Source organism: Rhinolophus sinicus, linkage group LG01 (assembly GCF_036562045.2).
Source record: "Rhinolophus sinicus isolate RSC01 linkage group LG01, ASM3656204v1, whole genome shotgun sequence".
Classification (NCBI taxonomy): Eukaryota; Metazoa; Chordata; class Mammalia; order Chiroptera; family Rhinolophidae; genus Rhinolophus; species Rhinolophus sinicus.
In genome coordinates, this window is record NC_133751.1 from 59,356,435 (window position 1) to 59,369,677 (window position 13,243).

The window sequence follows — 13,243 nt, forward strand, 5'->3', positions numbered from 1 at the left end:
TGTAGTTCCCTATATTTTTCAATATTAAAAAAATAATTGATCCTCAAGTTCCTTGAGCATGCATCATTTTAGAACCTTATAATTTTAATTTTTGAAGAATTGTACCTTATCTTTCCCATTTCTTGAGTCTTTCATGGAGCATTTCTCTTCCTTCTCAGTGAACGGGGTGTTCTGTGATAGGTAGGTCCCACCTCCCGCTTTGATGCTGCAGAGGGCTTTGGGTGCTGTTAAATGAAGGGCTAGCGAGGCATCCAGGAGCATCTGGATTCTGCCTGCCAGCCTCCTCACCTCCCTGCCGGATGCAGAGGGGACATGCACGAGGAACCGAAGCCACAGGGGAAGCAAAGTTCTGCCTTCTTTCTAAGGCTGAGCTCGGACCTCCTAACCGGAGCCCTGGTATACCTCCTTCCTCCCGTGAAAGCTAAACCTTATTAAGATTTTGCTATCCCTTTCTGACCAGGCAGGAGTGCTGAGCAGGCCAACAGGACTTGCCAGAGGCAGACCTGAGACCCCCAGCCCTGCTGGCCACTCTGTAGCAGAACGGAAGTGAAGAGAGAGTGCGGCAGGGGTGTGTGACTTTTGACACTTGGCCACTCCATGCATCCAGTAGTCAGTGCGACCCAGGGAAAGCCCTGGCACTTAGACCAGTCAGATGAGTGATGTTTCTTACTAGGGGAGTGCTGAGATGGCCAGCCAGGAGCCGGGCCTGGAGGGGATGGAGCTCCTTATTGGAAACATGAGGGGATTAGATCAGATGATCCTAAAGATCCTTTCTAATTCCTGCATCTGTTGTTCCAAACACACCAGCCTTTGTATTGTGTGCCTCCTTGCCCGCTTACTCTGCTACACAGAAACATACACACAGCATAACCTCTTCTGAGGCTTGGGGAGTCAGGAGTTACCTGCTTCCAAAAATAAATTGCATACCAATAAACATATACATGAAAGCAGGTACAGGCCCAAACAGCTATATCAGATTAAAAAATAGAGAGAGATCAGAAGCCATTTGAAAGGATTTTTCTTGCTGCTTTACATCTTTTGCTGTTTTATATCTTTCTATACTTTGCATATTTCCTCTAATGACCATGTACTATTTGATCGTTAGGAGGAAAAGTAAGTAAAGCAACTAACAGGGAAAAAAGTTCTCATTTGAGGTGGAAAGAGATATGTGTATGTTGAATTGCGTGAGAGCAGCTACAGTGGAGCACTAAATTTAGTGCTGAGCTTCCTGGAAACCAGGGCACAAAGGGAAACTGGGTGGGGCATGAGATTTTTGTCAGATAAGGTTAGTGTACAGTTTTACCCATAGGCATAAATGTTTTGGGGGCAGTCAATTCTAGGAGGAAGATTTACATAAGGAATGTTGAGAATCATAATAGAAAATGCCATCAATTGCTGTTTTGTGGAAATTGTGCTAATGTTCTTTAAAAGGTGATATTTTATATAGATTGTCGATAGGAGCTGAGAGTGTAATAATGGCTCTCAACTTATGAAAGTACTTCTGTGGGTAGCTGAGCTCCTGTGGCCCAGGTAAATTGCTTTGTGGTGATTTCACTTTGTAAAAGGAAGAACATAAATAACTCAGAAGACTCAGATTTAGCATATCTTTCTCAAATATCAGCTGCTTCAGCTAGATTTTTGGCACGTTCTGGGTCGCAGTCAAGCCAAGGTTGATCATTCGGAAGCATGCCTGATGCTTCGGTGTTTGTGCCGTGATTGGAGACTCACCTGTATACTTGTACTTCTTCCAGATTAGTAGTTGGTCTGTCCACCTCCTGTAATAAAGATTAGGGAATTTGGATGGTTTCTGCTCCCAAATGGATGGTCTTCCCATTTCTGAGTGGCTGCTTTCAGGGTAGAAATGAGCAAGGACGGACAGCTCTTTAACAATCAATGGTGTTGGCCTGTTAATTAGAAGCGTGGTAAAGTTCCCCTGGATGTCATTAGCAGGTGCTCATTTAGTGGTATGAGTGGTGACTGTCGATGAGTTTGACCACACATTTCCTCCTTTTATTAAGAGGCACCAGCTCTGCAGAAGTCTTCACACTACTTCCAAGCTTTGCTGTGAGAATTAAATGAAATTAGGTGTACAAAGTACTTACTTAAGCACAATGTATAAATGTGCGTATAAAGTACTGGCACATCATAATTGGTTGGTAAATAGCAGCTTTTCATAATGATAACGAGACAAATGTTCCACAGAGCCCTTCGGGGTCGCGGAAAACAGCAGTTTTCGTTTTGTGACTGTCAGCATTTGGGACTTTTGTCATTGTATTTCTGTGGCCACTGATTCGTGGGACAGGTGTTCAGGCTGAGTCCAGTATAACGGCCACTGTACGTTGAATCGATGAAATAATGCAGTTTACTGGGAATAAAAGTACCTTTGAAAGAGCATCCAGGCTGTGTTTTGGTGGATTTAGATCATAACTATAATGAAGATGGGCCTGAGAAGCTACGTGGTTGAGTGAGAATTTGGGACGTATCTGTAATTTTTCTTTCCTTTCTTTCCTTTCTTTCCTTTCTTTCCTTTCTTTCCCTTCTTTCCCTTCTTTCCCTTCTTTCCCTTCTTTCCCTTCTTTCCCTTCCTTCCTTCCTTCCTTCCTTCCTTCCTTCCTTCCTTCCTTCCTTCCTTCCTTCCTTCTTTCTTTCCTAATGTGTTTTTGTTTTTTAGGTAAGCTGGGACTCTATTTTTGTGTCCTGGTCTTTCTTTTCCCTTGTTTCAATTATTACTTGTATGGATTACCTGCATCTTCATTGCATCTTCATTAAGGTCCCATGCCCAGAACTGCGGGCTATATTCTATGTGTAGGCTGGTTCTACAGTTTGTACAACAGTAAGAGGAAACTGTTTTCTGTGCTCTCTCTCTCTCTCTCTCTAATTATATTCAATATTTGTGCTTTTGGTCACAGCTGCATATAGGACTGGTCTTCAAGGAACCATTTATAATGAGAATGTCCTTCTTCCCTTTCTGGATCATAATTAACAGCTCAAAACCTTTCAATATGAAATGTGGTATAAAAACTACAGTGAATATTTAAATTAAAACAATTTATTACAGTGAAAGACACATTGCCATTAATCCCCCTCAACGTACTCCCCCTTGCTTTGAACACACTTATCCCATCGTTCTTGCCACTTTCTGAAGCAGTTCTGGAAGTCCTCTTTCTTGAGTATCTTTAGTTGAATTGTGGCTGCCTTGATATCCTGATTCGATTCAAAACATATACCTTTCATGATCATTTTGACTTTGGGGAAGAGCCAGAAGTTGTATGGTACCAGATCCAGTGAATAAGGTGGATGAGGACACACCATAATGTTTTTATTTGACAGAAATTGCTGTACCAGAAGTGATGTGTGATACGGAGCCTTTCCATTGTGATCAATAAAGACAATGAATGCTGCTGCCAAGTGCCATCCAACAGAAAGGCAGGGGTCTTCAATATGGGAAGTGGCACGTTGAACCTTAGTAACAGTGTGTGACAAATTTCAACTTTTTTGGTAAAGTCAGTCAGCGGTAGACTACGGTTGAGAGAAGGTGTGTTTTAAAGTGTGTCGTAAATTATCCTCCATCATGACAACGCTCCGTGTCACACATCGCTTCTGGCATATGGCAATTTCTGTCAAATAAAAACATTACAGTGTGTCCTCATCCACCTGTCCTGTATAAGCTATAAGATAGAATTCAAGAGTAGAAGTTTTATAAAAAAAAAGAGTAGAAGTTTTACCTTCCTCTACAAAAACCAAGGCAACTAATGGTCTAAAGGCTCGAGCTAATGTCTTTTAGCTCGAGCTGAAGCATGCATTGTGTTTGGTGAAGGATCTATATTTGTCTACCAAAATGTAATAAACATTATTTGTATCTAGATTCATTCCTGATTTTCTTAACCCGCCCCACCCCCCGCCCCTGAGTACTCTTAAAGCACTTTTTTTTTTTTTCCATTTTAGCTTCTGGAAGTATGGAGGAGCTGAACAACTCCACTGTTCTCCGAAGCCCCTCAGTCAGTCGGACAAAGAGTGTGCATGTTGCCACCACATTCCCCAGTGGTGTCCCAAGGGTGATCCAGTCTTTAGCTGTCAGTCTGGGACCCCTAAACGAGACAGAGACTTCCCCTGAGGATTCTGAAATCGCCATGACTTCAGCATCAGTCCATTCTTCACCCTACGAGGCAGAATTGAGAAGAAACAGTGAAATAATCAGGAATCCAGGGGATGGGGAATTCAGTGAGCTGTCCACAGAAAATGGACTTGCCCTTACATCTTCTAAGGTTTCAGTGGGATTTTGGCAAAATGACTCCCCAAGTAAGTATTCAGTTTTACTTCATCTATTATGGACATTTAAAAATTGCTGGATTTTCTTAAGGGATCACTTCAAGTCCATTTGCAACCTCTAAAAACTAGTGTTTCTTTAGATAACACCATCTCCTTTATCTAGTATACCACATTATAACTTTTTGATTTTCATCCTTAGGAGAATATTGTGAAGTTCCTCCAACAGGCACCATTCCTCCCACTTTTTTATACATGAGGAAACCCGGGCTCAGAGGGTTTAAGCAGAGTTGAAACCTCAGCCTCTGAGCCCTCACTGTTGAGCATCTTGTTGCTCTGCAACCTCGTCTTCAAAGTGAGAGCTGCCCTGCTCTTTGAAACTAGCTTGAGTTATTTTATGTGTAAATCATCTGTAGAAATAAAATAGGCAGATATAAATATATTCCCCAAATTCATCGTTTTAATGTACTCCCTATAGTTTATTTTCTGTTTGCTATACTTCAAAATTAAACTAATATTTATTAATAATAGAACTGTTTTAGAAAAATGCTTCTGACTAAGCACTATATTTAGGCATGTCATATTTGTTGGGCACAATACACTCCCTCCCTTGATTGCTTTTGGAGAAAGAAAATAAAACACTCAAGCCTCTTAGTAGCTCTGCTGCTTTACACATGCTGTTTAAAAGCTCCCCTCTTCACTTATGTTTATTTTTAGTATTGCTATCTTACTGACACTGAAGAGTTTTGAAATATGATTTAGAATATAAAAATGCATGTCCGGTTACACATATAATAAATACTACACAAGGTTTTCGCAAAGGGGATCTTTCCTCAGAGAGGACTCACGTCTCAGCTGTGGAGAGGTCTCTTTCACATCCGTGTAATGGCATTTTTTCCCTCACACCTTGCAGTCTCCGAAGGACACCAGCTGGCCAGCAGCTCTGATGCACCGAATGGAAGCCCCATGTCTCAGACTGAGACTGTACCTGGGTCAGTCCCGTCTGTCAGAGGCGGAGAGCGCATTGCACGCTTGTTCTTGACCAACAACAAGACATTCGCAGATGTGACAGGAAGCTCCACTTCCTATCCTGAAGTTGTGAACTCTTCAGTTTTGACCCATTTCTCAGCCTCTGCCCCACAGTCCAGAGGAAGTGATACAGTGATGGGTGAAAGGAGTTCCTCTGAGCTGGCCGCGGACGTGTCCTCATCCTCAGAAAGCCTGGAGTCCTCAGCACCACGCGGTGAACGCTCGAGTAGGTTTTCACCTCATGGAACTAGATCCCAGGGAGGGAACACAGGCTGATGGGGCTTTTGATCTTCTGTGCCACAGTAAGGCCACGCGTGAATGAGAAAGCTCCATAGTCTCCTCCAGTTCCATTGTTCCCAGGCCGTTTTTCTAGCTGGTTGCTACAGATATACCTGTATGTCCCCGTTTTTTCTGGTACTTCTCCAAAGAGCTGCTGTTGCCACCTGCCTCTCCCGCACACAGCTCAGGGACTTCTGCCCACATTCTTCCACTCCCTACAGCCCACCCCACACCCATACCCACCTCAATCACTCAGCTTCTGGAAGGTGGAAATATCACCGTCTCGTGAGTGGTTGTTCACGCCAGGTCCAGGCATTCATTAAGAGAAACTCTCTCTCTTTTTAAAGTAATTTTATTGAGACATAATTCGCATTTTATATAATTCTCCCATTTAGAGTATACAATTCAGTGGTTTTTAGTATATTCACGAAGTGGTGTAACCGTCACTACTATCTAATTCCAGAACATTTTCATCACCTCAAAGAGAAACCTGCTACTCATCCACAGTCACTCCCCGTTCTCTCCTCCTCCCAGGCTCTAGCTACCACTAATTTACTCTTTGTCTCTCTGGATTTGCCATATAGACAAATTTCTATAACAATCCCATAGGTATTTCATGGAAATGGAATCATATGATATGTGGCCCTTGGTGTTTTTCACTTAGTGTAATGTTTCCAAGGTTCACCACGTTGTAGCATGTAACAGGACTTCATTCCTTTTCATGGCTGAATAATACTCCATTGTATGGATAGACCACATTTTTTTTTATCCCTTTATCAATTGATGGATGTGTAGGTTTTTTTCCCCACTTTTTGGCTATTATGGATAATACTGTTGTGAACATTGCAGTATAACTTTTTGTGTGGAAATATGTTTTTAATTCTCTTAGATTTCCAGGTTTAATAGTAACTCTATTTGCAACCTTTTGAGGAACTGCCAAACTGTTTTCAAGACTGGCTGCACCATTTTATGTTCCCACCGACAATGTACAAGGGTTTCAGTTTCTTTACATTTTTACTAACACTTGTTATTGTCCATCGTTTTTTATTATAGCCATCCTATTGGGTGTGAAGTGATATCTCATTGTAGTTTTGATTTGCATTTATTTCCCAGTTGAGTATCTTTTCAGGTGCTCATTGGTCATCTGTATATCATCTTTGGAAATGTCCATTCAGATCTTATGACTATTTTTAAATTGGGTTATTTGTATCTCTCTTTTTTTTTTAGTTATAAGAGTTCTTTGTATATTTTGGATAGCATTCTTTTAGAGATATATGATGTGCAGGCATTTTTTTTCCATTCTGTGGGTTGTCTTTTTACTTTCTGGATGGTATTATTTGCAGCACAAAAGTTTAATTTTGATGAAGTCCAGTTTATCAATTTGAGAAAACTTTTGATGTTCCTTTTTAAGAATGTCTTTGGGTAATGTAAAAAACTATTCTCAGCAGCCTCATCAATGTAAAATATATACTGACTAAAGCAAAAATGCATTATCGTATCAGTTAAACTTATAATAGGTTTACATTCTTACCTCACCACTCATCCCCCAGATGAGCATCCTAATTGACGAGGAAAATTAGCATTTATTAGTCCTGATGTGATGTGACAACGCAGAAGCTTATCCTGAAAGAGTGCCACATGTATGGGGAGAGGATAGTCATGCTCTTTTATGTCTGTGCATGGAAAATACATTATCTGTCTCCTAAACAAAAAGAATCATTTTCCACCCTCACAATGGTGGGGCTCAGAATTTTTACCTTTTCAAAAACCAGGAGCTTAGGTTCTGTAGCCTTTCCATCTCTCGGTACCCTTTGCTCTGCAGTAAATGCTCTGTTGGTTCATGTAGAAAATGTGGTCTTATGTGAGCAGATTGTGGGGTTCGGTTATAAAACGCTAGAATAGCCTCGTTCCTGAAACCACCTCACTGTAGGTTAACATGATGCTTTATCCCTTTTCCTCTGAATTACCCAAAGCTGACTGATTCTACCATCCCGCCTTTCAGAATTCTGAGCTCTTTCTTTTTCTGGATTCAGATGCAGCGCCTCTGTTTTAGGTCATGGCACTCCAGTGTGTTAAGTCTGGAAGCCTGACGGGGTTGTTTGCCTAAATTTCATCTAACAGCCCTTACGATCTCCCCATCCCAGGTGTTGTCCTCTTTGCCCTGGGAACTGGTACTCAGATGTGCTCAGCTCTTGGTGGACTTTCCGTGGGTCTCGTAAGCCCTCCAGCCTGAGTCAGGTTCCATCTGTCCTGGGCTCTGGCCTTTCGCAGTGGTGCCACAAGTCACTGTGCATCCCTGTCCCCACACTCATTCCCGTCTGTCAGTGAATGCACACCTGTCATGAAGTGAACTTACCTAACCCTCAGCTTTACATCTGTTTTCCATCAAGGGGTGTCTTTGGGGTATCAAGAGCTAGCCTGGTCTGGGACTAGGAATAAGAACCAGGAAAAGAGCCTGTTTGCTCGTAGAGCCAGGTTATGACGTATGTAGGCCAAGAAGAACTGGACCTCATTTCTATACCCAAGAAAGGAGGAAAGGACATTTATTCATGTGTCACTTGTCCCTGTTCCATCCCCACCAAGGAAATAAATACATTAAAAAAATAATAATAATAAAACAGAGCAAAAACCAAGCCCCACCTTTAACCTCCTCTCACAATGCCATCTCCACTGATGTGTTAGGACAAAATATGAACACTTAGGACAGGCCCTGTGTCAGTTCACTTGTCACTGGTCCCAGCAGGAGGTGAAAGCCTTCGGAGTAACGTGGGCCTCTCTCCTGGGCCTTGTCAGAAGGTCTAAAGCCCCGGTAGGGTTGTTAGTCTTTTGCCCACTGTTCACCTCCCCTGCAGCCACCACCAATTTCCCTGACATAGACTCTATTTATTAAGTATCACCAAGCAGAAATACAGTATTGACCCTGTTCACTGAAGTAATAAACTTCCCCATAAATCTAGGTCTCCTGAACAGATAGGCTGATCCGCAGCTCCTCTTGAGGTTTCAGTCACCGATAGGCACCTGCAGAGAACACTGCACATTTTGGTTTCACCCGTTGTCAGAAAGCACAGGGAAGCGTTTGGGCTGACATAGTCCAGGAAGTGAGGCTTTTCCTGGGACTCAAGCACGATACCATTGCTCTTCCCTTGCATTGACCAGCCATCCCCTTTGCAATCTTCTTGTAGCCACTGAAGATAATCCTGAGCTGGGAGTCAGTGCCGACTCGCAGGAGGGGTCTGAGGGGACATCCGGAGCTCACCCTCACAGCCCACAAACTTCAGCTACTTTCACTGGAAATGGAGAGCGCACGTTGCGATCTCTCACCAATGGGAGCACAACAGCTGGGGATGTGGGGCGCTCTGCAGAGGCGCCCAGAGAAACAGAGAGTGCCACTCCGCACAGGAATGTGACTGCGACTGGTGACTCCCACCTGGTCTCAGGTTCACTGGCATCCTCACGCGCTCTCACTCTCGGAGGTGATGAGCAGAATCTCTTTCCACATGCCTTCAGCTCACCTGCCAATCTGCCCACGGTCCTGGAGTGAATTAAGTTCACTGTCCACCCAGGAAGTACTTGACAAACTCTTTATGAAGAGAACTTTCTGGGTTTTCTTACCTCTCCCTCACCCCCCACTTGCCTAGGGCATTTGCTAGGTTGTCTGCCAGGATGCTTAAATAAAAAAGAACAGCCACTTTGTGACTAAGACCAATCTTCTGGGAAAGAAATATCTCATTATACAGAATGGAATGTTGGGAGGGTTTTCCTTTTTCCATTTAGGCATAACAATTGTTCTATTTGGGGTCTTAAGAGCTTTTCAGATACCAGTTTGCTTTTATCAAACAAGGCATGTGGAAGGAATTTGGATCTGTTCCCTATTCTTGGGCTTCTGGCCCCACTTCTCTTTTATTACCATTTCCATTGCTGCTACCACACTCCTCACAGGAGGGTAAATCTGCTCGGCAGACTCTGACCTTCCTGCCTTCCATACTGTCTCTCCAGAGTGCTGGCCATTGAAAACCACCTCTCCAGAGGAAGTGTTTCACCCATGGGTGCTCATGGATGGGACGCTTGAGAGTCTGTTTTACGGTGCATGCTCAGGAGACTGCTTATCTGTTTGGTTGACCTAACTTTAGTTTTTCCCTTTGCAGTCACTGGAATTAGCTACGATCAAGTGAGTGGCACTGATATGGAACAGAGGACTTCGAGCGACCACATGGACCACACCTATGTCTCGTCTCCCTTCACCAAGGGAGAGCGAGCGCTGCTGTCCATCACAGACAACACTTCGTCCTTGGACATGAGGGAGAGTGCGACCTCTTCGATTAAGATCTCAAACTCTTCACATTCAGACTATTCTTCCTCTTCTCAGCTTCAGACTGAAAGAAGTAACATCTCGTCCTATGGAGGGGAATATGCTCAGCCTTCCACTGAGTCACTGGGTCTCCCTTCAGCCAACGTTTCGTCCTACACACCCACCACGAATATGTCCAACACCTTGGTTCTTCTGGAAGCCGATACTGGGTCGGTTGGTGACTTATCTTCTCCGTCAGGGCCCCCTCTGCCCCTGGCCTCAGTGTCGCAATCCCACCAGTTGTTATCCTCAACCTTACCATCCACCAGGGCCTCTGCTCACGGCTCCTCCCCTGATGCGCCCACACCTTTGTTTTCCTCGCCACCACCTTTGCCAGTCTCCCTGACAGTCTCTTCCCCTGGCTCATCATCTGTGTCCCAGACAACCCTGCCACCTTCATTTTCTACTTTGGCCCCACCCAGGGCAAGGGACACTTCTGTGACGGCGGTTCTGACATCGACAATGATATCATCTGTGGCAGTGCTCTCCAGTACTCAGACAGCAGACCCAAAGAACCAGAGCGACCCACCCCACAGGAAAATGGTTACGGAATCAAAGGCACCGAGCCTGGAGTCTCTGCCCACAGAGGCCCCCGAAGGTGAAACAATGAGCTCTACTTCGAGGACCCCTCTGCCCCCCGTCTTACCAGAATCCTCCACTGAGCAAACCCTTCCAGCCACGAGCACCAGCTTAGCCCAAATGCCTCCAGCTTTGACAGCCACCACGCTTGAGGCCTCGCATCCCCCTGTGACCACTCCCAGTCCCCAGTCAAGCACAGCACCTTTGATGGCCGGCCCCACAACAGCACAGACTAGGGCCGGAAAACAGCTCTTGCCAACCAGTCCTGGAATTCTAGTGCCACAAATTTCAACAGAAGATGCTGTCACCACCAAGAGGAACCAAGTGCATACAGAGGCTACTACCCGATTGATCCCCCTGACCACTGTACCCACATCAGCAAAAGTGTTGACCACAGGGCTTGGCGTTTCAGAACAGTACAGTCCGGCTTCACATTTCCTCAGAACATCTCATCCCCAAACCACAGATGTTCCCACAGCTGAAGTGTTGCCTCCCAAACCTACCACCTTCCCTGCTCAGAGCAGCTCGCAGGCCCCATCGGCCCCGTCATCTCCAGCCTCAGGTAGGACGCAGTTGCACGCGCACGCGGAGAACAGCTTGGGCTGGGGATGCGTGTGAATGTGTGGCGACGGCTGGTGTTTACAATAGTCCAGTGTTTTGTGATCTCAAATGCTTCTTGTTGAAGCACTTGAGGCATAAAATAATGTCACAATGGACCTAATTTTCTCATCCCTGAGTTACATAATTCTTGCTGAAGAGAGAAGAAGATGCCATTGGCCATGTGTGACATCAGCAGATAGTGCGATTGTAGCTTCTAATGCCCTGTAATCACAAGAGCTTTTTCAAGCATGACCTTTAACTCTTCCAGGGCCAGAGTGGGCAGTGATGCAGGATTGGAGGGTAGAGAAACTGGAGTAAAGAAGCTGAGACACAGAGTGAGAAAGGGTCAGCTCTAGCTCCCAGATCAGAATCCCGAGCTGCTGAGTCAGTCAGGCGGCTCCACAGTCATCAGAGAGGCTTTCCTTGATCCAGGGGCAGCCCTGGCTCCTTGTCTCCCTCAGATTGTGTTGCTAGTTGTTCAGTGTGGGTGGGGGGCATTTTCAGGAAGAAGGTTGATACACTCATCTTTTCCCACACTGACTGTACAATAAGGGCTCCTTTGCAGTGCGCTTGAAATGATCTTTACAGCCACGTTGATGTTCCCGGTACAAGGAAAACACAGCCATCCGCAGGATTGTTTCTGTCATGTAAGGAAAGGTAGAAGTAAGATGATCTGTCTTTTGCTACTCATGTTCAAAACTGCATTTGACTTGTCCACACCCAGGAAAGGGAAACTGCTGTTGGTGACAGGGTGAAATGGAGACTGACATTCTGAAGGAAAAAGAAAAGACAAGAAACGCTTTGTGGTAACTGGAGCAGGGAGCTCTGTTAGTGGCAGAGTTCCGCCCAGTCAGCCATCAGCGTCCTGGGATCTGGAGGGTCATCACTTCCCCACCCCCACCGCCGCCCCCTCCCTGCCCCACAGTGCAAGGATGCACCAGTGATTGCAGCACCTCTGGGAAATGAAAGCTGGATCCTTCTCTCCACAAGTGGGGGGCCCCTGCTCCAAGGTTCACAGGACTTCACTTCCAGTGGCCAATACCATATGTTCCAAAACCATATGGGACACAATTCACAATCTGCCTTAAAGCTGATTATGGCCGTTGCCATGGTAACTATAGGCGAGTAGTAGGAGCATTATTACTGGCTGTTAGTATATTTTTTGTGATCGGGTCCTTGGGTACAGTATTTGGATAGATAGGTGCTGTGTGCAGACAGGTGATTTGGGGTAGTTCAAGTAGCAGTGAGGAATAGGAACACCGTGCTTAGGTGCACCCATTTGTTTTCGGGGTTATTCTTTTGGAGTTAGAACTCTTGACTTTTACCGTTTTCTTCTCATTGTACTACTGATTTTCTCCTTGGAGATGATGCAGTTATTTTGTGGGTTTTGGCTTTTCTAAGTATGTGTCAGAAACCTTTATTGGGCAATTGTTTTATAACTGGAGCGGCAGAGCTGGTTATGCAGGCCGAAACAGAGAGTTGTGGTCACTGCCCTGAGAGTCTGAGATGACACTGAGCGTGTGCATCACGAGGCCTGGAGGAATCACACCCGGCTCATTGTTACGTCACGTAAAGAGAAGGCATTACAGGGCTCAACTCTAATCGATTGCACCATATGCAGAGGTCCACATGTTATTCCATTTTGAGACTTTCTGATTGAGGGAAATCTTGCAGCAGGAGGGGGGTTGATCAGGGCTCTTTTCCCTCTTAACATGTGGGTATTTGTTTGTTTTCTGTAAAAATAAGGAAGATTTTATTAACACCTTTTTCCAATATAAAAGCATTTAACATCCTAGGCTGCAGAGGTAGTCCCCTGTTCAATGTGGGCCGCCACAAAGGCAGAAAGCACGAGGATTTTTTTTCTTTCACATCCTAGTGCAAACCAAAAGGACAACGTCAGATTGTTCAAGGTGTGTCAGGGGATGCAGTCCCCTTTCACATGGGTTTTAAATGGGCCGCGAGTAGAATTTCCTAAATATCACAAAGGCAATATAGTTGTCCATCCTGAACAGAGTGACCTGTAAGCAGCATTTGGATTTGAACCAGGGCTTGCGTTCAGGGATCCCGTTGTCTGACACGCGTGTGTATACACGCGAGTGCCGGAATCCGGTCCCACCACGTCTCTGCTGTGCGTCTTGGGAG

General features: G+C 44.9%; 1 protein-coding gene and 1 non-coding gene across 4 annotated transcripts in view; one reads left to right on the plus strand and one right to left on the minus strand.

Moving 5' to 3' along the window:
• HEG1 (heart development protein with EGF like domains 1) overlaps positions 1 to 13,243 on the plus strand; it is an 83,631-nt gene that overhangs the window by 30,129 nt on the left and 40,259 nt on the right. The window contains exons 4-7 of one of the 3 annotated variants that reach the window (XM_019738982.2): positions 3,946 to 4,299; positions 5,180 to 5,521; positions 8,757 to 9,047; positions 9,720 to 11,063. In XM_019738982.2, coding sequence (XP_019594541.2) covers positions 3,946 to 4,299; positions 5,180 to 5,521; positions 8,757 to 9,047; positions 9,720 to 11,063 — 2,331 coding nt within the window. The remainder of the gene's footprint in view (positions 1 to 3,945; positions 4,300 to 5,179; positions 5,522 to 8,756; positions 9,048 to 9,719; positions 11,064 to 13,243) is intronic. The other 2 variants (XM_074330619.1, XM_074330622.1) reach the window with 2 other exon arrangements.
• On the minus strand, positions 12,903 to 13,029 carry LOC141568089 (small nucleolar RNA SNORA31). The gene has a single exon (XR_012491097.1). It is a non-coding gene; the product is annotated as a small nucleolar RNA SNORA31 (small nucleolar RNA).